The sequence below is a fragment of the Heptranchias perlo genome, chromosome 11 (assembly GCF_035084215.1).
Source record: "Heptranchias perlo isolate sHepPer1 chromosome 11, sHepPer1.hap1, whole genome shotgun sequence".
Taxonomy (NCBI): Eukaryota; Metazoa; Chordata; class Chondrichthyes; order Hexanchiformes; family Hexanchidae; genus Heptranchias; species Heptranchias perlo.
The window spans coordinates 79,450,403-79,475,406 of NC_090335.1; the positions used below are offsets into that span (position 1 = coordinate 79,450,403).

Sequence of the window (25,004 nt, forward strand, 5' to 3'; positions counted from 1 at the left end):
GTGGGGGCGGTGATATGGAAGACGGAGTGTGGGAGAATAAGTGTACTCACTTTGGCTGACCTAGTTAGGTCATTGAAGCGCTTCCTGCACTCTATCGAGGTGCGGGAGACGTTGCTGCTGCTGGTGACCTCCTCTGCCACCTCGAGCTGGGCCTTCTTGGTGGCAGAGGCAGGCCACTTCCTCCTGCCTGCCGGGTAGGATATATCCCTCCTCCTCCTCACCCCACCCAGTAAGACCTGGAGTGAGGCATCAGTAAATCTGGGAACAGCCGTTCCCCTGGGCTGCTCCATTCTATAATTTTGGTTCTTTGCTGCAGGAGCAGCCATTGGAGGACTGCCCCTTTAAATAAGGCTCCTCCAGGAGACAGCCTGTGATGCGGGTGCGCAGTCCGCCCACTGCGCAGGTTAACGACGGGAAACCACGTTAAGTGGCTTCAATTTACCCGCGATCGCATGGGGAACGGACGGATTTCACTGGGCGGGTTATCCATGCGCCTAGTCACCCCCCCCCTCCCCCCCCCCGCTGCCATCCTGCCTCCCTGGTAATATCGGTGCCCTTATGTCCTCTTCACAACTTACTTTCCTACCTATCTTTGTGTCATCAGCAAATTTAGCGACCATACATTCGGTCCCTTCATCCAAGTCACTGACATAGATTGTAAATAGTTGAGGCCCCAGCACTGATCCCTGTGGCACTCCACTCGTTACATCTTGCCAACCTGAAAATGACCCATTTATGCCTACTCTCTGTTTCCTGTTAGCTAACCAATCCTTTATCCATGCTAATATGTTACCCCCTACACCATGAGCTCTTATTTGGGTAGTAACCTTTGATATGACACCTTGTCTAACTTTAGATTCTATGATTCTATGATGTAATTGAATGGTGGAACAGGTGCGAGGGGCTGAATGGCCTCCCCTTGTTCCTATCTTCCTCGGGCTCCGGGTCACTGTGTTCCACTGTCACTGATTGAAGCTGGAGCTCATCTTCCATCTGCTCGATGGCAATGCCTATTTGAATGGTGAAGTTGTGCAAGAGGCAACATGCTACATTGGTCCTGGAGACCTTCGCCAGGCTACACCGTAGCAGCTCCCCATCTGATCCATCGCGGCACTGGAACCTTTGTTTCAGCTACCTGATTGCTGCTCTATCACAATCCCGGTGCTGGTCTGTGCCTCAGTATATTGCTCCTCAACTCTTGCTCATGGGCCACGGCTAAAGAGGATAACCTTGAACTGCCGAGTCAACCTAGCTCTTCAAATAATGGTGCAGCATTGATCGCCATAAAATAACTCATGACCTCGAGGGGTATGGTAGTGTACTGGTTAACATCTCGTGCTCGTAAACTCAGAGGTCATGAACCCTAAATCCCACCACGGCAAGTTATGAAATGGAATCTGGGCTGGCACCAGGAAAATAACCATGAAAGCTTCTGGATTGCTGTTAAAACCCAACTGGTTCACTGACCTTCTTCTTCAGGGAAGAGAACCTGCCATTCCTACTCCACTCCAATACTACATTTTTGACGGTTAATGCCCTCTGAAGTGGCTGAGAAAGCCACTGAGTTGTCGATAATTCCTACCTGCAATCACATACATGGTTCCCTACTTAAAAGCACAGACCAGCTGCATGTTAAAAGGGGTGATGGCTTTATCGATTCATGAAAGGGGGGGGGAAGTGATTTATATAGCCATGTGCCTTGCACTTTGGAAAGCCTTGTCAACAACAACTTGCATTTATATAGCACCTTTAACGTATTAAAGGTCCTAAAGTATTTCACAGGAGCGATTATTAAACCTAATTTGACACTGAGCCACATGAGGAGATATTAGGACAGGTGACCGAAGGCTTGCTCAAAGAGGTAGGTTTTAAGGAGCATCTTAAAGGAGGAGAGAGAGGTGGAGACGAGTAGAGATTTAGGGAGGGAATTCCAGAGCTTTAGGGCCTAGGCAGTTGAAGGCATGGCCTCCAGTGGTGGAGCGATGAAAATAGGGGATGCGCAAGAGGCCAGAATTGGAGGAGCGCAGAGATCTCGGAGGGTAGTAGGGCTGGAAGAAATTATAGAGATTGGGAGGGGCGAAGACATGGAGGGATTTGAAAACAAGGGTGTGAATTTTAAAATCGAGGTGTTGCCGGACCGGGAGCCAACGTGGGTCAGCGAGCACAGGGGTGAAGGGAGAACAGGAATTGGTGCGAGTTAAGACACGGGCAGCAGAGTTTTGGTTGAGCTCAGGTTTACAAGTTTGTCATGTGGTAACCGTACAGCAGGTTTCCATGCAGAATTGAGCCCTGGCAAAGAAAGGTATCTGTCACTTGCTCGATGCATCAGTGCATTGGTTATGAGATTTGACAGATAATCTCCTGCTGTTGTTTCAAAGGAACCATCAACGTAAACTTTGAAGGCACCGGTCACCTTGTCAACCACTAGCAGAAGTTATCTTGTCTTGGAACTGGTAAGACGGTTCCAGGACAACTTATTGCTGGCACCACCTTCCTCGTGAACTGTCGCCCCCTAAGGCAGATCTCCCCCATTGACAGATCAAGGTGGGAGGTCCTTGGTTCGTATATGTGGGTAAGGGCGGGTGCTATACGAGGAGAGCGATTCAGTAATATGAAGACCAGGCTGAGAGAGAGTCAGGCCCGAGGTTTTGAAAGCTGTGTGTTCTGACGAAAGGTCTTCGACCCGAAACGTTAACTCTGTTTCTTTCTCCACAGATGCTGCCTGACTCGCTGAGTTTCTCCAGCATTTTCTGTTTTTATATCCAAGGTTTTAAAAGCTGTGTGAATAGACGTGACCGTTGGGTTGGAACAGGACACACTGCTATCATGAAGTGACGAGGACAAAGATAATTTATTTTAGTCACAGGAGGAGTTTAAGAGATGATAATAGAATTTCATCTGACTCGGAAGGCCAAAAGACACTTTTCATCTGATACTTGTTAAGAGGACTTTTGAAGGAAAAACTTATTAATCTGATCAAGGTAAGGGGGAACAAGTCGAAATGATCCAAAATATTCAACATAACCCTGGAGCCATAGAAGTTTACAGCACAGAAGGAGGCCATTCGGCCCATCGCGCCTGTGCTGGCTCTTTGCTAGAGCAATGCAAAACTAATCCCATTGCTCTGCTCTCTCCCCACAGCCCTGTATCTTCCCCTGCTTCAAATGTTTATTTACTCTTCCCTTAAAAGATACAAAATTCTCAGCCTCTGTCCTGTGGTAAGCATTCCATGCTCTTAGCAACTCTCTTCATAAAGAAATTTCTCCTCATCTCTTTCCTTACTCTCTGAGTGACAATTTTAACTTTGTGTCCTTTCATGATTTACTCCCCAGTCAACGGAAATTGTCTTTCCCTATTCACGCGATCAAAACCCTTCATAATTTTTTTTAAAACTCAATTAAATCTCCTCTTAACCTTCTCTGTTCCGTTGGAAATAGTCCGAAGTCTTACCTGTCAGGGATTATCTTGGTGAATCTACTCTGTATGTTATATAGAGCTTTAATGGGGGTAAAACACGCATGAACCGGATAAATGGATAGTGGAAAAATTATGCTTTTTGAAGCAGTAAAAGAGTGCGATGCAGTCTGTTGTAGATGAGAAGCTGGAATCCTACAAGCATGTCCCAGATCACGCATTCCCTTACCTTGTAAACTAAGATATGTAAATGCACCTCCTTCTCTTGTCTCCTCATCTTCTTCCATTTATCCTCCAGAACATGCAAATAGAAAAAGAAAGACTTGCATTTATATAGCGCCTTTCACAACCTCAGGACACGCCAAAGCGCTTTACAGCCAATGAAGTACTTTTTGTGAAGTGTAGTCACTGTTGTAATGTGGGTAACGGGGCAGCCAATTTATGCACAGCAAGATCCCACAAACAGCAATGACCAGATGATCTGTTTGAGTGATGTTGGTTGAGGGATAAATATTAGGGGAGAATTCCTCTGCTCTTTTTCGAAGTAGTGCCATGGAGTCTGTTACGTCCACCTGAGAGGGCAGATGGAGCCTTGATTTGACATCTCATCCGAAAGATGGCACCTCCGACGGTGCAGGGCTCCCTCAGTACTGCACTGGGAGTGTCAGCCCAGATTATGTGCTCAAGTCTCTGGAGTGGGGGTTGAACCCAAGACCTTCTGACTTAGAAACATGGCTGACACCCAGTGTGTAACTGGACCAAGTGGAATACTTTACCAGAATGGTGATCGGTGCTGAATCAATCACGGCGTTTAAAGAGGTACCGGGATAATTGTGAAAAGAAGAACAGAAACGTATGTGAGGAGAAAGCAGGATAATGGGCAGATGGAGAATCAGCTCCAGAGAGGGGAGCCACGAAAGGCCAATTAGCCTCTTCCTGAGCTGGGGGTGGAGGCGGGGGGTGCGGTGGGTTGGGGGGTGGCGGTGGGTGGGGTGTTGAGCAAAGTGGGTGAATTGCCTGTGCTGGGGGGGTGGGGGGGCTGGAGGGTCAGGAGATTGTGGTGGATCTGCTGGGATTCTGTGGCCCATTTTCCGATCTGGCAGGGGCAGACCTCGTGTCTAAAAGAGACTTTGGGGGCATGTCTGGGAGTACTTCCTGGATTACCCGGGTACGGTAGTATAGTGGTTATGTTACTGGGCTAGTAATCCTTAGAAAGCCTCAACTAATAATCCAGAGTCATGAGTTCAAATCCCACCATGGCAGCTGGGGAATTTAAATTCAATTAATTAAATAAAATCTGCAATTAAAAAAACTAGTATCAGTAATGGTGGCCATAAAACTACCAGATTGTCGTAAAAACCCATCTGATTCACCAATGTCCTTTTAGGGAAGGAAACCATAAGAGATAGGAGTAGGCCATTCGGCCCTGCAAGCCTGCTCCGCCATTTAATGAGATCATGGCTGATCTGATTTTTACTTCAACTCCACTTTCCCGCCTTTTCCCCATATCCTTTGACTCCCTTGCTGATCAGCATTGAATGTATTCAATGACTCAGCCATCCTTACCCATCCAGTGAAACCTGCCGTCCTTACCCGGTCTGGCCTATATGTAACTCCAGACCCACAGCAATGTGGTTGATTCTTAATCGCCCTCTGAAATGGCCGAGCAAACCACTCAGTTGTACAATCTCGCTACAAAAAGTCATAATAACAATAAAACCGGACGGACCACTAGGCACCAGACACAACAATAGCAAACCAAGCCAAGTTGACCCTGCAAAGTCCTCCTCACTAACATCTGGGAACTTGTGCCAAAATTGGGAGAGCTGTCCCACAGACTAGTCAAGCAACAGCCTGACATAGCCAAACTCACAGAATCATACCTTTCAGCCAACATCCCAGACTCTTCCATCACCGTCCCTGGGTATGTCCTGTCCCACCGGTAGGACAGACCCACCAGAGGTGGCGGTACAGTTGTATACAGTCAGGAGGAAGTGGCCCTGGGAGTTCTCAACATTGTCTCCAAACCCCATGAAATCTCATGGCATCAGGTCAAACATGGAGAAGGAAACCTCCTGCTGATTACCACCTACCGCCCTCCCTCAGCTGATGAATCAGTCCTCCTCCATGTTGAGCATCACTTGGAGGAAGCACTGAGGGTAGCAAGGGAACATAATGTATTCTAAGTGGGGGACATCAATGTCCATCACCAAGAGTGGCTTGGTAGTACGACTACTGACTGAGCTGGACGAGTCCTGAAGGACATAGCTGCCAGACTGGGCCTGCAGCAGGTGGTGAGCGAACCAACACGAGGGAAAAACCTACTTGACCTCGTCCTCACCAATCTACCTGTCGCAGATGCATTAGTCCGTGACAGTATTGGTAGGACCACCCCACAGTCCTTGTGGAGACGAAGACCCGTCTTCAAACTGAGGACACCATCCAACATGATGTGTGACACTACCACCGTAGTGCCACACAACATGTTCCAGTACGGTAGCATAGTGGTTATGTTACTGGACTAATAATCCGGAGTCATGAGTTCAAATCCCACCATGGCAGCTGGGGAATTTAAATTCAATTAAATAAAATCTGGAATTAAAAAAAAACTAGTATCAGTAATGGTGGCCATGAAACTACTGGATTGTCGTAAAAACCCATCTAGTTCACTACTGCCCTTTCGGGAAGGAAACCTGCCGTCCTCACCTGGTCTGGCCTATATGTGACTCGAGACCCACAGCAATGTGGTTGATTCTTAATTGCCCCAAGCAAGCCATTCAAGAAGGCAGCTCACCACCACCACCTTCTCAAGGGCAATTAGGGATGGGCAACGACGCCCACATCCCATGAACGAATAAAAAAAAAGTACAGCTACAACACTGGCATCTACCCGACAATGCGGAAAATTGCCCAGGTATGTCCTGTCCACAAAACAGCAGGACAAATCCAATCCGGCCAATTACCCCCCATCAGTCTACCCTCAATCATCAGCAAAGTGATGGAAGGTGTCGTCGACAGTGCTATCAAGCGGCACTTACTCACCAATAACCTGCTCACCGATGCCCAGTTTGGGTTCTGCCAGGACCTCTCCGTTCCAGACCTCATTACAGCCTTGGTCCAAACATGGACAAAAGAGCTGAATTCCTTGACATCGAGGCAGCATTTGACCAAGTGTGGCACCAAGGAGCCCTAGTAAAATTGAAGTCAATGGGAATCAGGGGGAAAACTCTCCAGTGGCTGGAATCATACCGAGCACAAAGGAAGATGGTAGTGGTTGTTGGAGGCCAATCATCTCAGCTGCAGGAGTTCCTCAGGGCAGTGTCTCTGGGCCCAACCATCTTAAGCTGCTTCATCAATGACCTTTCCTCCATCATAAGGTCAGAAATGGAGATGTTTGCTGATGATTGCACAGTGTTCAGATCCATTTACAACCACATAGATAATGAAGCAGTCTGTGCCTGCATGCAGAAAGACCTGGACAACATACAGGCTTGGGCTGATAAGAGGCAACTAACATTCGTGCCAGGCAATGACCATCGCCAACAAGAGAGAATCTTTGAGGATATAACGTACAGGGTAGATAAAGGGGAACCAGTGGACGTAGTGTATTTGGACTTCCAGAAGGCATTCGACAAGGTGCCACATAAAAGATTATTGCTCAAGATAAAGAATCACTGGATTGGGGGTAATATTCTGGCATGGGTGGAGGATTGGTTATCTAACAGGAAGCAGAGAATTGGGATAAATGGTACATTCTCGGACTGGCAACCTGTAGCCAGTGGTGTTCCGCAGGGGTCGGTGCTGGGTCCCCAACTCTTTACAATCTATATTAATGATTTGGAGGAGGGGACCGAGTGCAACATATCAAAGTTTGCAGATGATACAAAGATGGGAGGGAAAGTAGAGAGTGAGGAGGACATAAAAAACCGACAAGGGGATATAGACAGGCTGGGTGAGTGGGCGGAGATTTGGCAGATGCAATACAATGTTGGAAAATGTGAGGTTATGCACTATGGCAGGAAAAATCGGAGAGCAAGTTATTATCTTAATGGCGAGAAACTGGAAAGTACTGCAGTACAAAGGGATCTGGGGGTCCTAGTGCAAGAAAATCAAAAAGTTAGTTTGCAGGTGCAACAGGTGATCAAGAAGGCCAACGGAATGTTGGCTTTTATTGCTAGGGGGATAGAATATAAAAACAGGGAGGTATTGCTGCAGTTATAGAAGGTATTGGTGAGACCGCACCTGGAATACTGCATACAGTTTTGGTGTCCATACTTAAGAAAAGACATACTTGCTCTCGAGGCAGTACAAAGAAGGTTCACTCGGTTAATCCCGGGGATGAGGGGGTGGACATATGAGGAGAGGTTGAGTAGATTGGGACTCTACTCATTGGAGTTCAGAAGAATGAGAGGCGATCTTATTGAAACATATAAGATTGTGAAGGGGCTTGATCGGGTGGATGCGGTAAGGATGTTCCCAAGGATGGGTGAAACTAGAACTAGGGGGCATAATCTTAGAATAAGGGGCTGCTCTTTCAAAACTGAGATGAGGAGAAACTTCTTCACTCAGAGGGTGGTAGGTCTGTGGAATTTGCTGCCCCAGGAAGCTGTGGAAGCTACATCATTAAATAAATTTAAAACAGAAATAGACAGTTTCCTAGAAGTAAAGGGAATTAGGGGTTACGGGGAGCAGGCAGGAAATTGGACATGAATTTAGATTTGAGGTTAGGATCAGATCAGCCATGATCTTATTGAATGGCGGAGCAGGCTCGAGGGGCCGATTGGCCTACTCCTGCTCCTATTTCTTATGTTCTTATGTAACCACCTCCAGTGGACATTCAACGACATTACCATCGCCGAATCCCCCACCATCAACATGGTGGGGGGTTACCATTGACCAGAAACTTAACTGGACCAGCCTCATAAATACTGTGGCTACAAGAGCAGGTCAGAGGCTGGGTATTCTGCAGCAAGTGACTCACCTCCTGACTCCCCAAAGCCTTTCCACCATCTACAAGGCACAAGTCAGGAGTGTGATGGAATACTCTCCACTTGCCTGGACGAGTGCAGCTCGAACAACACTCTAGAAGCTCGACACCATCCAGGACAAAGCAGCCCGCTTGATCGGCACCCCATCCACCACCCTAAACATTCACTCCCTTCACCACTGGCGCACCGTGGCTGCAGTGTGTACCATCCACAGGATGCACTGCAGCAACTCGCCAAGGCTTCTTCGACAGCACCTCCCAAACCCGCGACCTCTACCACCTAGAAGGACAAGAGCAGCAGGCACATGGGAACACCACCATCTGCACGTTCCCCTCCAAGTCACACACCATCCCGACTTGGAAATATATCGCCGTTCCTTCATCGTTGCTGGGTCAAAATCCTGGAACTCCCTTCCTAACAGCACTGTGGGAGAACCTCCATCACACCGAGTGCAGCGGTTCAAGAAGGCGGCTCACCACCACCTTCTCAAGGGCAATTTGGGATGAGCAATAAATGCCGGCCTCGCCAGCGACGCCCACATCCCATGAACGAATTAAAAAAAAACCTCATGAGTTTGGTTAGTCCCAGGAGAAGTCACTGAGAGTGGGGTGTGGGTTCCATACTGGCCAGTAAGAAGGTATCGGACTTCTCCAGGAGGAAAGGCAATCAACGCCAGAGGGGACCAATTACTGGAAAGGACTTGCATTTATAAGATGCCTTTCACCACCTCAGAATGTCCCAAAGCGCTTTACAGCCAATTAAGTCCTTTTGAAGTGTAGTCACTGTTGTAATGTAAAAATGCGGCAGCCAACCCGCATACAAGGTCCTAGTACTCCAACTGAAGGTTTCAAAAGGCTCATCATTACCTCTTGGCCTTTATATGGAGTCAGCTGTGGCGCAGTGGGAAGCACCCTTGCCTCTGAGTGAGATGGATGTAGGTTTAAGCCCCACTCCAGAGCCTTGAGCACAAAAATCTAGGTGACCTGACGAGGGAGGAAAGCTCCGAAAGCTTGTGATTTTCAAATAAAGCTGTTGGACTATAACCTGGTGTTGTAAGACTCCTTACATTTGTCCACCCCAGCCCATCACCGGCATCTCCACATCTTAAAATTAGGAGACAAGCATAGGTGGGATAGAACGTGCCAAGTGGGGAATCGAAAGACACCTACGGCTGTTGGTTAACTCATCACTAACCATTTCCAAAAAGAGCGAAATGGAAACAAAACAAATAGGATCCCGGTTATATTACCAAATCAGTGGAGTTCAGACTAGTGAGGCTGCACAGTGTCCTGGTCAGGTCGCACTTGGAGCACAGCGTAGCGTTCTGGTTGTGGTCACAGAATGTTGAAATCGAGGCTATCGATACAGTGCAGAGGAGATCAACGAGGCTCATCTTTAGTGTCAGAGGAAAGAGATTTCAGGAACAACTTCATAAGGTAGGGCTATTCAACCTTGAAAAGGGACATTCCAGAGGGGGCCATATGAAGGGAGATAAGCTACTTAATGGAACAGAGACAGTAATCCCACAACAATCCTTTTCGTCAGACCATTGATTCAGCTGCCTCGGCCCTGAGCTCTGGAATTCCCTCCTAAATCTCCGGCTCTCCACCTCCTTTAAGATGCTCCTTAAAACCTATCTCTTTGACCAAGTCCTAATATCATCTTATGTGGCTCGGTGTCAAATTTTGTTTGACAATCGCTCCTGTGAAGCGCCTAGGGACAGTTTTACGATGTTAAAGTCCGTGTGGTGAAGGTTCTTCCACAGTGCTGATAGGTCGGGAGTTCCAGGATTTTGACCCAGTGACGATGAAGGAACGGCGATATATGTCCAAGTCGGGATGGTGTGTGGCTTGGAGGGGAACTTGGAGGTGGCGTGTTCCCGTCCACAACTTGCAAAATAAATGCAAGTTGTTGATACAACAGGACTACAGAACAAGAGGGCATGGAGTCAGGGTGTGTGAAGGGAGAGTTTAGAACAGATGTCACAATGTGGTGATGCCGGTGATGGACTGGGGTGGACAAATGTAAGGAATCTTACACCAGGTTATAGTCCAACAGTTTTATAGAATCATAGAATCATAGAAGTTTACAACATGGAAACAGGCCCTTCGGCCCAACATGTCCATGTCGCCCAGTTTATACCACTAAGCTAGTCCCAATTGCCTGCACTTGGCCCATATCCCTCTATACCCATCTTACCCATGTAACTGTCCAAATGCTTTTTAAAAGACAAAATTGTACCCGCCTCTACGACTGCCTCTGGCAGCTCGTTCCAGACACTCACCACCCTTTGAGTGAAAAAATTGCCCCTCTGGACCCTTTTGTATCTCTCCCCTCTCACCTTAAATCTATGTCCCCTCGTTATAGACTCCCCGACCTTTGGGAAAAGATTTTGACTATCTACCTTATCTATGCCCCTCATTATTTTATAGACTTCTGGAAGATCACCCCTTAACCTCCTACTCTCCAGGGAAAAAAGTCCCAGTCTATCTAACCTCTCCCTATAAGTCAAACCATCAAGTCCCGGTAGCATCCTAGTAAATCTTTTCTGCACTCTTTCTAGTTTAATAATATCCTTTCTATAATAGGGTGACCAGAACTGTACACAGTATTCCAAGTGTGGCCTTACTAATGTCTTGTACAACTTCAACAAGACATCCCAACTCCTGTATTCAATGTTCTGACCAATGAAACCAAGCATGCCGAATGCCTTCTTCACCACCCTATCCACCTGTGACTCCACTTTCAAGGAGCTATGAACCTGTACTCCTAGATCTCTTTGTTCTATAACTCTCCCCAACGCCCTACCATTAACGGAGTAGGTCCTGGTCTGATTCGATCTACCAAAATGCATCACCTCACATTTATCTAAATTAAATTCCATCTGCCATTCATCGGCCCACTGGCCCAATTTATCAAGATCCCGTTGCAATCTTAGATAACCTTCTTCACTGTCCACAATGCCACCAATCTTGGTGTCATCTGCAAACTTACTAACCGTTCCTCCTAAATTCTCATCCAAATCATTAATATAAATAACAAATAACAGCGGACCCAGCACCGATCCCTGAGGCACACCGCTGGTCACAGGCCTCCAGTCTGAAAAACAACCCTCTACAACCACCCTCTGTCTTCTGTCATCAAGCCAATTTTGTATCCAATTGGCTACCTCACCTTGGATCCCATGAGATTTAACCATACGTAACAACCTACCATGCGGTACCTTGTCAAAGGCTTTGCTAAAGTCCATGTAGACCACGTCTACTGCACAGCCCTCATCTATCTTCTTGGTTACCCCTTCAAAAAACTCAATCAAATTCGTGAGACATGATTTTCCTCTCACAAAACCATGCTGACTGTTCCTAATCAGTCCCTGCCTCTCCAAATGCCTGTAGATCCTGTCTCTCAGAATACCCTCTAACAACTTACCCACTACAGATGTCAGGCTCACCGGTCTGTAGTTCCCAGGCTTTTCCCTGCCGCCCTTCTTAAACAAAGGCACAACATTTGCTACCCTCCAATCTTCAGGCACCTCACCTGTAGCTGTCGATGATTCAAATATCTCTGCTAGGGGACCCGCAATTTCCTCCCTAACCTCCCATAACGTCCTGGGATACATTTCATCAGGTCCCGGAGATTTATCTACCTTGATGCGCGTTAAGACTTCCAGCACCTCCCTCTCTGTAATATGTACACTCCTCAAGACATCACTATTTATTTCCCCAAGTTCCCTAACATCCATGCCTTTCTCAACCGTAAATACCGATGTGAAATATTCATTCAGGATCTCACCCACCTCTTGTGGTTCCGCACATAGATGACTTTGTTGATCCTTAAGAGGCCCTACTCTCTCCCTAGTTACTCTTTTGCCCTTTATGTATTTGTAGAAGCTCTTTGGATTCTCCTTTGCCTTATCTGCCAAAGCGATCTCATGTCCCCTTTTTGCCCTCCTGATTTCTCTCTTAACTCTACTCCGGCAATCTCTATACTCTTCAAGGGATCCACTTGATCCCAGCTGTCTATGCATGTTATATGCCTCCTTCTTCTTTTTGACTAGGGCCTCAATCTCCCGAGTCATCCAAGGTTCCCTACTTCTACCAGCCTTGCCCTTCACTTTATAAGGAATGTGCTTACCCTGAACCCTGGTTAACACACTTTTGAAAGCCTCCCACTTACCAGACGTCCCTTTGCCTGCCAACAGACTCTCCCAATCAACTTCTGAAAGTTCCTGTCTATTCCCATTAAAATTGGCCTTTCCCCAATTTAGAATTTTAACTTTTGGGCCAGACCTATCATTCTCCATAGCTATCTTAAAACTAATGGAATTATGACATATAAGGTAGCCAAACTTAGTGGGAGGATAGAAGATTAGGAAGTCTTCAAAAGACAGCAAAACGTAACGAAAGGATTGATTAAGAGGGCGAAGATAGATTATGAAAATAAATTCACAAAAAATATAAAAACAGATATCAAGAGTTTCTACAGTTATATAAAAAGAAAAAGGGTGGCTAAGGCAAACGTAGGTCCCTTAGAGGATGAGACTGGGAAATTAATGGTGGGAAACATGGAGATGGCAAAATTGCTGAACAAATATTTTGTTTCAGTCTTTACGGTAGAGGACACTAAGAATATCCCAACACTGGACAAACAGGGGGCTCTAGGGGGGGAGGAGCTAAATACGATTTATAATCACTAAGGAATTGGTACTTAGGAAATTAATGGGACTCAAGGCGGATAAATCCCCTGGACCTGATGACTTACATCCTAGGGTCTTGAGGGAAGTGGCAGTAGGGATTGTGGATGCTTTGGTAATAATTTTCCAAAATTCTATGGACTCGGCAAAGGTCCCGGCAGATTGGAAAACTGCCAATGTAGCACCCTTATTTAAAAAGGGTAGTAGGCAGAAGGCTGGAAATTATAGACCAGTTAGCTTAACATCTGTGGTGGGTAAAATTTTGGAGTCTATTATTAAGGAGACAGTCGCAGAACATTTGGATAAACATAATTTAATAGGACAAAGTCAGCATGGCTTTATGAAGGGGAAGTCATGTCTGACAATTTTGCTTGAGTTCTTTGAGGATATAACGTACAGGGTGGATAAAGGGGAACCAGTGGACGTAGTGTATTTGGACTTCCAGAAGGCATTCGACAAGGTGCCACATAAAAGATTATTGCTCAAGATAAAGAATCACTGGATTGGGGGTAATATTCTGGCATGGGTGGAGGATTGGTTGTCTAACAGGAAGCAGAGAGTTCGGATAAATGGTACATTCTCGGACTGGCAACCTGTAGCCAGTGGTGTTCCGCAGGGGTCGGTGCTGGGTCCCCAACTCATTACAATCTATTTAACGATTTGGAGGAGGGGACCGAGTGTAACATATCAAAGTTTGCAGATGATACAAAGATGGGAGGGAAAGTAGAGAGTGAGGAGGACATAAAAAACCTACAAGGGGATATAGACAGGCTGGGTGAGTGGGCGGAGATTTGGCAGATGCAATACAATATTGGAAAATGTGAGGTTATGCACTATGGCAGGAAAAATCGGAGAGCAAGTTATTATCTTAATGGCGAGAAACTGGAAAGTACTGCAGTACAAAGGGATCTGGGGGTCCTAGTGCAAGAAAATCAAAAAGTTAGTATGCAGGTGCAGCAGGTGATCAAGAAGGTCAATGGAATGTTGGCTTTTATTGCTAGGGGGATAGAATATAAAAACAGGGAGGTATTGCTGCAGTTATATAAGGTATTGGTGAGACCGCACCTGGAATACTGCATACAGTTTTGGTGTCCATACTTAAGAAAAGACATACTTGCTCTCGAGGCAGTACAAAGAAGGTTCACTCGGTTAATCCCGGGGATGAGGGGGTGGACATATGAGGAGAGGTTGAGTAGATTGGGACTCTACTCATTGGAGTTCAGAAGAATGAGAGGCGATCTTATTGAAACATATAAGATTGTAAAGGGGCTTGATCGGGTGGATGCGGTAAGGATGTTCCCAAGGATGGGTGAAACTAGAACTGGGGGGCATAATCTTAGAATAAGGGGCTGCTCTTTCAAAACTGAGATGAGGAGAAACTTCTTCACTCAGAGTGTAGTAGGTCTGTGGAATTTGCTGCCCCAGGAAGCTGTGGAAGCTACATCATTAAATAAATTTAAAACAGAAATAGACAGTTTCCTAGAAGTAAAGGGAATTAGGGGTTACGGGGAGCGGGCATGAAATTGGACATGAATTCAGATTTGAGGTTAGGATCAGATCAGCCATGATCTTATTGAATGGCGGAGCAGGCTCGAGGGGCCGATTGGCCTCCTCCTGCTCCTATTTCTTATGCTCTTATGTTCTTATGATCACTGGTCCCAAAGTGATCCCTCACTAGCACTTCTGTCACCTGCCCTTCCTTATTTCCCAAGAGGAGGTCAAGTTTTGCCCCCTCTCTAGTCGGTCCATCCACATACTGAATGAGAAATTCCTCCTGAATACACTCAACAAATTTCTCTCCATCCAAGCCCCTAATGCTATGGCTGTCCCAGTCAATGTTGGGAAAGTTAAAGTCCCCTACTATTACCACCCTATTTTTCTTGCAGCTGTCTGTTATCTCCTTACATATTTGCTCCTCAATTTCCCATTGACTATTTGGGGGTCTGTAGTACAATCCTATCAAAGTGATCTCTCCCTTCTTATTTTTCAGTTCTACCCATATAGACTCAGTGGGCGAACCCTCGGATATATCCCCTCTCACTACTGCCGTGCTGTTCTCCCTAATCAAGAACGCAACTCCCCCTCCTCTCTTACCTCCTGCTCTATCTTTCCTATAGCATCTGTACCCTGGAACATTGAGCTGCCAGTCCTGCCCCTCCCTTAGCCATGTTTCAGTAATAGCTATAACATCCCAGTCCCATGTACCCATCCATGCCCTGAGTTCATCTGCCTTGCCCATCAGACTTCTTGCATTGAAATAAATGCAGTTTAATCTAGACTTCCCTTGATCTTTGCCCTGCTTTCTCAGACCATCTGTCCGGTCATGTTTTGTACACTCTCCCTTACTGCCTTTTGTTTCTGTCACCACTTTACTTCCCACTGACTTCCTGCATCGGTTCCCATCCCCCTGCCACATTAGTTTAAACCCTGCCCAACAGCACCAGCAAACACTCCCCCTAGGACATTGGTTCCAGTCCTGCCCAGATGCAGACCGTCCAATTTGTACTGGTCCCACCTCCCCCAGAACCGGTTCCAATGGCCCAGGAATTTGAATCCCTCCCTCTTGCACCATCTCTCAAGCCACGTATTCATCCTAGCTATCCTGTCATTCCTACTCTGACTAACCCGTGGCACTGGTAGCAATCCTGAGATTACTACATTTGAGGTCCTACTTTTTAGTTTAACTCCTAACTCCCTAAATTCAGCTTGTAGGACCTCATCCCGTTTTTTACCTATATTGTTGGTACCTATATGCACCACGACAACTGGCTGTTCACCCTCCCCCTCCAGAATGTCCTGCAGCCGCTCCGAGACATCCTTGACCCTTGCTCCTCGACACCAGTTCTTCTGCTACCCACTGTTCAGTGGAGGTGACTGAGCCGACTTCTCCCAGAATGCCCCTCTGTCTCCTCCGCTGGATGCTTTTTGAAACTGTTGGACTATAACCTGGTGTTGTAAGATTCCTTGCAGATGTCACAAAGTAGTTTATTACACGGAGGGGAGACTAACAGCAGGAGCAGTTGTCAGGAAGAGTTGTTGACGCAGGACACTGGATGCGTTTAAGAAACAGCTGGATGCTGCGATGGGATGGTGGCGAGGTTGCTATTCTGGAAGGATGAGATCTGAAGGTCTTCGACATCTGAATTTATCTTATGATCAAATGAAAACACCTGATAGCCTGTGTGGATGGCTGCAGTGGAAAGGTTGAACCTTTGTGCAGCATAAAATTCAAAATAGGAGATATCTAATTTTGTTTTTTCAGAGTTTGATCCGCTGTCATCCCCCTCCCGTGCTGCACCGAAGGAGGCGCCATGAGCACAACTTGCGCACAAATTGCCCTCCCCGATAGGGATATATGGGGCAGTGCTTACTCACAAGATGCCTTGGAATGGGAAACGGAGGCCTCAGGCATTTCCTCACCTGTCCTCCCCAGACCATACCCCCTTTCCCATTCGAGCCCTTCTTCTTCTGCTGCTCACTCCCCTCCTGCCTCCAATCTCCTACCTCCCTTCTTGTCCCGAATCTTACCAACTCCACCCTCCCTCTCCTGCCCCTCCCCCTCCCCAACTCTACCCCTCCCTCCCCTCCCCCTCCCCAACTCCGCCTTCCCTCTCCTGCCCCTCCCCCTCCCCAACTCTACCCCTCCCTCCCCTCCCCCCTCCCCAACTCTGCCTTCCCTCTCCTGCCCCTCCCCCTCCCCAACTCTGCCTTCCCTCTCCTGCCCCTCCCCCTCCCCAACTCTGCCCTCCCTCTCCTGCCCCGCCCCCTCCCCAACTCCACCCCTCCCTCTCTGCCCCGCCCCTCCCTAACTCCACCCCCTCTCTGCCCCGCCCCTCCCTAACTCCACCCCCTCCCTAACTCCACCCCCTCTCTGCCCCGCCCCTCCCTAACTCCACCCCCTCCCTAACTCCACCCCTCCATCTCAATCCTTCACTCGCTATTGCTCCAGCCCCTCCCCTCTTGCCCCGCCCCTTCCCCTAGCCCCTCCCCCAGCGAGCGGTTGCTCGGCATTCCGCTGCTCCGGTCTGTGCGGTTCGGTTGCTCGGACAGCGAGTGAAGGGCTGTTGCTAAGATGGCGGCGGGGTTACCAGCGGAGGCCCAGCTGGACGGGCTGCTCCGGCTTGACCCTCACCTCGAGCAGTACAGCGAGGACCTGCGGAGGAGGTAGGACCGGCCCGGCCCGGGAACCGCGCTTTAACCCGCTCACCGCCGGTCTGCTTCAGTCCGCCCGGGGGCGGCGCCGCACTAAACAACCAATAAAGTCTCTGTCTGTCTGTGTCCCCCCCCCGCCCCAGTCTCTGTCTGTCTGTGTCCCCCCCCCCCCCCCAGTCTCTGTCTGTCTGTGTCCCCCCCCCAGTCTCTGTCTGTCTGTGTCCCCCCCCCCCCCAGTCTCTGTCCCCCCCCCCCCCAGTCTCTGTCCCCCCCCCCCAGTCTCTGTCCCCCCCCCCAGTCTCTGTCCCCCCCCCCCCAGTCTCTGTCCCCCCCCCCCCAGTCTCTGTCCCCCCCCCCCCAGTCTCTGTCCCCCCCCCCCAGTCTCTGTCCCCCCCCCCCCAGTCTCTGTCCCCCCCCCCCAGTCTCTGTCCCCCCCCCCCAGTCTCTGTCCCCCCCCCCCCAGTCTCTGTCCCCCCCCCCCCAGTCTCTGTCCCCCCCCCCCCAGTCTCTGTCCCCCCCCCCCCAGTCTCTGTCCCCCCCCCCCCCAGTCTCTGTCCCCCCCCCCCCCAGTCTCTGTCCCCCCCCCCCCCCAGTCTCTGTCCCCCCCCCCCCAGTCTCTGTCCCCCCCCCCCCAGCTGTCCCCCCCCCCCCCAGTCTCTGTCCCCCCCCCCCCCAGTCTCTGTCCCCCCCCCCCCCAGTCTCTGTCCCCCCCCAGTCTCTGTCCCCCCCCCCCCCAGTCTCTGTCCCCCCCCCCCAGTCTCTGTCCCCCCCCCCCAGTCTCTGTCCCCCCCCCCCAGTCTCTGTCCCCCCCCCCCCCCAGTCTCTGTCCCCCCCCCCCCCAGTCTCTGTCCCCCCCCCCCCAGTCTCTGTCCCCCCCCCCCCCAGTCTCTGTCCCCCCCCCCAGTCTCTGTCCCCCCCCCCCCAGTCTGTGTCCTCCCCCCCCCCAGTCTCTGTCTGTCTGTGTCCCCCCCCCCCCCCCCGTCTCTGTCTGTCTGTGTCCCCCCCCCCCCCCCGTCTCTGTCTGTCTGTGTCCCCCCCCCCCCCGTCTCTGTCTCCCCCCCCCCCGTCTCTGTCTGTCTGTGTCCCCCCCCCCCCGTCTCTGTCTGTCTGTGTCCCCCCCCCCCCGTCTCTGTCTGTCTGTGTCCCCCCCCCCCCCCCCGTCTCTGTCTGTCTGTGTCCCCCCCCCCCCGTCTCTGTCTGTCTGTGTCCCCCCCCCCCCCCCCCCCCCCGTCTCTGTCTGTGTGTCCCCCCCCCCCCCCCCCCCGTCTCTGTCTGTCTGTGTCCCCCCCCCCCCCCGTCTCTGTCTGTCTGTGTCCCCCCCCCCCCCCCGTCTCTGTCTGTCTGTGTCCCCCCCCCCCCCCCCCCGTCTCTGTCTGTGTCCCCCCCCCCCCCCGTCTCTGTCTGTCTGTCTGTGTCCCCCCCCCCCGTCTCTGTCTGTCTGTCTGTTACCCCCCCCCCCCCCCGGTCTGGCTTACTTGGAGTGAGACTTTCATTTTGGTTCAAAAATGCTGACCCATTTCAGGTAAAAAACCATCCATGTGCTTGTGATCAGTCTTACACCTTCTGAGAAAACCTACCCCTAAAATCCACTGTTCTGATATATTATTAAACCTATAGTAATAACTTGTCTTTTCTCTCTTTATATTTTGTAGCATTCCTGCTGTGCACTTCATATAACGGAGTCAGCTTTGAAATTCTTTGGCCCCTGGGCGCTGTTGGGCCCTGGGCGCTGTAGCCTTGTTGTCCATTGCCCTGGTATCTGACAGGCCAAGCCGCAGCTGTCACCAGTTAAGATGCCAAGTTAAAGGGCAACTTGGATCAGCTGTTCTTCTCTTTATTCCCACTTCTCTTTTCTTTTCTCATGGACACGGTCTGTCCACTTTCAGGCCAATCTTGCTTTTACGGAGGTTGTCTGAAAATTTCTCCAAGGTAAACTGGATATGGAAAGTTTATATAAACATCTTAAAGCCTTAGAAATCCCACTCCTTGCCTCTCTCATAATCCGGTCTGATTCCCCCCCCCACTCCTCTCTTCTTCCCCCCCCCACTCCTCTCTTCTTCTCCCCCCCACTCCTCTCTTCTTCCCCCCCCCCCACTCCTCTTCTTTCCCCCCCCCCCCCACTCCTCTCTTCTTCCCCCCCCCCACTCCTCTCTTCTTCCCCCCCCCACTCCTCTCTTCTTCCCCCCCCCACTCCTCTCTTCTTCCCCCCCCCCCACTCCTCTCTTCTTCCCCCCCCCACTCCTCTCTTCTTCCCCCCCCCACTCCTCTCTTCTTCCCCCCCCCCCACTCCTCTCTTCTTCCCCCCCCCCCACTCCTCTCTTCTTTCCCCCCCCACTCCTCTCTTCTTTCCCCCCCCACTCCTCTCTTCTTTCCCCCCCCACTCCTCTCTTCTTTCCCCCCCACTCCTCTCTTCTTTCCCCCCCCACTCCTCTCTTCTTCCCCCCCCCACTCCTCTTCTTCCCCCCCCCCACTCCTCTCTTCTTCCCCCCCCCCACTCCTCTCTTCTCCCCCCCCCCACTCCTCTCTTCTTCCCCCCCCCCACTCCTCTCTTCTTCCCCCCCCCCACTCCTCTCTTCTTCCCCCCCCCCACTCCTCTCTTCTTCCCCCCCCCACTCCTCTCTTCTTCCCCCCCCCACTCCTCTCTTCTTCCCCCCCCCACTCCTCTCTTCTTCCCCCCCCACTCCTCTCTTCTCCCCCCCCCCCCACTCCTCTCTTCTCCCCCCCCCCCCCCACTCCTCTCTTCTCCCCCCCCCCCACTCCTCTCTTCTCCCCCCCCCCCACTCCTCTCTTCTTCCCCCCCCCACTCCTCTCTTCTTCCCCCCCCCCACTCCTCTCTTCTTCCCCCCCCCCACTCCTCTCTTCTTCCCCCCCCCCACTCCTCTCTTCTTCCCCCCCCCACTCCTCTCTTCTTCCCCCCCCCACTCCTCTCTTCTTCCCCCCCCCACTCCTCTCTTCTTCCCCCCCCCACTCCTCTCTTCTTCCCCCCCCACTCCTCTCTTCTTCCCCCCCCCACTCCTCTCTTCTTCCCCCCCCACTCCTCTCTTCTTCGCCCCCCCCCACTCCTCTCTTCTTCCCCCCCCCACTCCTCTCTTCTTCCCCCCCCCACTCCTCTCTTCTTCCCCCCCCCACTCCTCTCTTCTTCCCCCTCCCCACTGCTCTCTTCTTCGCCCCCCCCCACTCCTCTCTTCTCCCCCCCCACTCCTCTCTTCTTCCCCCCCCCCACTCCTCTCTTCTTCCCCCCCCCCACTCCTCTCTTCTTCCCCCTCCCCACTGCTCTCTTCTTCGCCCCCCCCCACTCCTCTCTTCTCCCCCCCCCACTCCTCTCTTCTCCCCCCCCCACTCCTCTCTTCTTCCCCCCCCCCACTCCTCTCCTCTTCCCCCCCCCCCACTCCTCTCCTCTTCCCCCCCCCACTCCTCTCCTCTTCCCCCCCCCCCACTCCTCTCCTCTTCCCCCCCCCCACTCCTCTCCTCTCCCCCCCCCCACTCCTCTCCTCTTCCCCCCCCCCCACTCCTCTCTTCTTCCCCCCCCCCACTCCTCTCTTCTTCCCCCCCCCCCACTCCTCTCTTCTCCCCCCCCCCCCACTCCTCTCTTCTCCCCCCCCCCCCCTCCTCTCTTCTCCCCCCCCCCCCCCCCCACTCCTCTCTTCTCCCCCCCCCCCCCCACTCCTCTCTTCTCCCCCCCCCCCCCCCCACTCCTCTCTTCTCCCCCCCCCCCCCCACTCCTCTCTTCTCCCCCCCCCTCCCCACTCCTCTCTTCTCCCCCCCCCCCCCACTCCTCTCTTCTCCCCCCCCCCCCACTCCTCTCTTCTCCCCCCCCCCCACTCCTCTCTTCTCCCCCCCCCCCACTCCTCTCTTCTCCCCCCCCCCCCCACTCCTCTCTTCTCCCCCCCCCCCACCCACTCCTCTCTTCTCCCCCCCCCCACCCACTCCTCTCTTCTCCCCCCCCCCACCCACTCCTCTCTTCTCCCCCCCCCCCACTCCTCCCTTCTCCCCCCCCCCCCACTCCTCTCTTCTCCCCCCCCCACTCCTCTCTTCTCCCCCCCCCCCCACTCCTCTCTTCTCCCCCCCCCCCCACTCCTCTCTTCTCCCCCCCCCCCCCACTCCTCTCTTCTCCCCCCCCCCACTCCTCTCTTCTCCCCCCCCCCACTCCTCTCTTCTCCCCCCCCCCCCCCCACTCCTCTCTTCTCCCCCCCCCCCCCCCCCCACTCCTCTCTTCTCCCCCCCCCCCCCACTCCTCTCTTCTCCCCCCCCCCCCCACTCCTCTCTTCTCCCCCCCCCCCCCACTCCTCTCTTCTCCCCCCCCCCCCACTCCTCTCTTCTCCCCCCCCCCCCACTCCTCTCTTCTCCCCCCCCCCCCACTCCTCTCTTCTCCCCCCCCACTCCTCTCTTCTCCCCCCCCACTCCTCTCTTCTCCCCCCCCACTCCTCTCTTCTCCCCCCCCCACTCCTCTCTTCTCCCCCCCCCCCACTCCTCTCTTCTCCCCCCCCCCCACTCCTCTCTTCTCCCCCCCCCCCACTCCTCTCTTCTCCCCCCCCCCCCACTCCTCTCTTCTCCCCCCCCCCCCCACTCCTCTCTTCTCCCCCCCCCCCCCACTCCTCTCTTCTCCCCCCCCCCCACTCCTCTCTTCTCCCCCCCCCACTCCTCTCTTCTCCCCCCCCCCCCCCACTCCTCTCTTCTCCCCCCCCCCCCCCACTCCTCTCTTCTCCCCCCCCCCCCCCCCACTCCTCTCTTCTCCCCCCCCCCCCCCACTCCTCTCTTCTCCCCCCCCCTCCCCACTCCTCTCTTCTCCCCCCCCCCCCCACTCCTCTCTTCTCCCCCCCCCCCCACTCCTCTCTTCTCCCCCCCCCCCCACTCCTCTCTTCTCCCCCCCCCCCCACTCCTCTCTTCTCCCCCCCCCCCCACTCCTCTCTTCTCCCCCCCCCCCACCCACTCCTCTCTTCTCCCCCCCCCCACCCACTCCTCTCTTCTCCCCCCCCCCACCCACTCCTCTCTTCTCCCCCCCCCCCCACTCCTCCCTTCTCCCCCCCCCCCCACTCCTCTCTTCTCCCCCCCCCCACTCCTCTCTTCTCCCCCCCCCCCCACTCCTCTCTTCTCCCCCCCCCCCCACTCCTCTCTTCTCCCCCCCCACCCACTCCTCTCTTCTCCCCCCCCCCACCCACTCCTCTCTTCTCCCCCCCCCCCCACTCCTCCCTTCTCCCCCCCCCCCCCCACTCCTCTCTTCTCCCCCCCCCCCCACTCCTCTCTTCTCCCCCCCCCCCACTCCTCTCTTCTCCCCCCCCCCCCACTCCTCTCTTCTCCCCCCCCCCCACTCCTCTCTTCTCCCCCCCCCCCCACTCCTCTCTTCTCCCCCCCCCCCCCACTCCTCTCTTCTTCCCCCCCCCCCACTCCTCTCTTCTTCCCCCCCCCCCCACTCCTCTCTTCTTCCCCCCCCCCCCCACTCCTCTCTTCTCCCCCCCCCCCCCACTCCTCTCTTCTTTCCCCCCCCCCCCACTCCTCTCTTCTTTCCCCCCTCCTCTCCTCTCTTCTTTCCCCCCTCCTCTCCTCTCTTCTTTCCCCCCTCCACTCCTCTCTTCTTTCCCCCCTCCTCTCCTCTCTTCTTTCCCCCCTCCTCTCCTCTCTTCTTTCCCCCCCTCCTCTCCTCTCTTCTTTCCCCCCCTCCTCTCCTCTCTTCTTTCCCCCCCTCCTCTCCTCCCTTCTTTCCCCCCTCCTCTCCTCTCTTCTTTCCCCCCTCCCTTCTCTCCTCTTCTTTCCCCCCTCCCTTCTCTCCTCTCTTCTTTCCCCCCTCCTCTCCTCTCTTCTTTCCCCCCCCTCTCCTCTCTTCTTTCCCCCCTCCTCTCCTCTCTTCTTTCCCCCCTCCACTCCTCTCTTCTTTCCCCCCCTCCTCTCCTCTCTTCTTTCCCCCCTCCTCTCCTCTCTTCTTTCCCCCCCCTCTCCTCTCTTCTCCCCCCCCCCCACTCCTCTCTTCTCCCCCCCCCACTCCTCTCTTCTCCCCCCCCCCCACTCCTCTCTTCTCCCCCCCCCCCACTCCTCTCTTCTCCCCCCCCCCCACTCCTCTCTTCTCCCCCCCCCCCCCACTCCTCTCTTCTCCCCCCCCCCCCACTCCTCTCTTCTCCCCCCCCCCCCCACTCCTCTCTTCTCCCCCCCCCCCCACTCCTCTCTTCTCCCCCCCCCCCACTCCTCTCTTCTCCCCCCCCCCCCACTCCTCTCTTCTCCCCCCCCCACTCCTCTCTTCTCCCCCCCCCACTCCTCTCTTCTCCCCCCCCACTCCTCTCTTCTCCCCCCCCCACTCCTCTCTTCTCCCCCCCCCCCACTCCTCTCTTCTCCCCCCCCCCCCACTCCTCTCTTCTCCCCCCCCCCACTCCTCTCTTCTCCCCCCCCCCCCACTCCTCTCTTCTCCCCCCCCCCCCACTCCTCTCTTCTCCCCCCCCCCCCACTCCTCTCTTCTCCCCCCCCCCACTCCTCTCTTCTCCCCCCCCCCACTCCTCTCTTCTCCCCCCCCCCCCCCACTCCTCTCTTCTCCCCCCCCCCCCCCACTCCTCTCTTCTCCCCCCCCCCCCCCCACTCCTCTCTTCTCCCCCCCCCCCCCCCACTCCTCTCTTCTCCCCCCCCTCCCCACTCCTCTCTTCTCCCCCCCCCCCCACTCCTCTCTTCTCCCCCCCCCCCCACTCCTCTCTTCTCCCCCCCCCCCCACTCCTCTCTTCTCCCCCCCCCCCCCACTCCTCTCTTCTCCCCCCCCCCCACTCCTCTCTTCTCCCCCCCCCCACCCACTCCTCTCTTCTCCCCCCCCCCACCCACTCCTCTCTTCTCCCCCCCCCCACCCACTCCTCTCTTCTCCCCCCCCCCACCCACTCCTCTCTTCTCCCCCCCCCCCCACTCCTCCCTTCTCCCCCCCCCCCCCACTCCTCTCTTCTCCCCCCCCACTCCTCTCTTCTCCCCCCCCCCCACTCCTCTCTTCTCCCCCCCCCCCCACTCCTCTCTTCTCCCCCCCCCACCCACTCCTCTCTTCTCCCCCCCCCCACCCACTCCTCTCTTCTCCCCCCCCCCCCCCACTCCTCCCTTCTCCCCCCCCCCCCCCACTCCTCTCTTCTCCCCCCCCCCCCACTCCTCTCTTCTCCCCCCCCCCCCCACTCCTCTCTTCTCCCCCCCCCCCACTCCTCTCTTCTCCCCCCCCCCCCACTCCTCTCTTCTCCCCCCCCCCCCACTCCTCTCTTCTCCCCCCCCCCCCCCACTCCTCTCTTCTTCCCCCCCCCCCACTCCTCTCTTCTCCCCCCCCCCCCACTCCTCTCTTCTTCCCCCCCCCCCCACTCCTCTCATCTCTCTCCCCCCCCCCCCCCACTCCTCTCTTCTTTCCCCCCCCCCCCCACTCCTCTCTTCTTTCCCCCCTCCTCTCCTCTCTTCTTTCCCCCCTCCTCTCCTCTCTTCTTTCCCCCCTCCTCTCCTCTCTTCTTTCCCCCCTCCACTCCTCTCTTCTTTCCCCCCTCCTCTCCTCTCTTCTTTCCCCCCTCCTCTCCTCTCTTCTTTCCCCCCCTCCTCTCCTCTCTTCTTTCCCCCCCTCCTCTCCTCTCTTCTTTCCCCCCCTCCTCTCCTCCCTTCTTTCCCCCCTCCTCTCCTCTCTTCTTTCCCCCCTCCCTTCTCTCCTCTTCTTTCCCCCCTCCCTTCTCTCCTCTCTTCTTCCCCCCTCCCTTCTCTCCTCTCTTCTTTCCCCCCTCCCTTCTCTCCTCTCTTCTTTCCCCCCTCCCTTCTCTCCTCTCTTCTTA

At 53.8% G+C, this 25,004-nt stretch overlaps 1 protein-coding gene across 2 annotated transcripts in view; it reads left to right on the forward strand.

The window, feature by feature from the left end:
* Positions 1-17,077: 17,077 nt before the first annotated feature.
* The window catches only part of LOC137327517 (1,4-alpha-glucan-branching enzyme-like), a 426,685-nt gene continuing 418,758 nt past the window's right edge, over positions 17,078-25,004 (forward strand). Inside the window, exon 1 of one of the 2 annotated variants that reach the window (XM_067993414.1) lies at positions 17,078-17,259. In XM_067993414.1, the coding sequence (XP_067849515.1) occupies positions 17,168-17,259 (92 nt within the window). In that variant the 5' untranslated portion in view covers positions 17,078-17,167. The remainder of the gene's footprint in view (positions 17,260-25,004) is intronic. The other variant, XM_067993415.1, reaches the window with a different exon arrangement.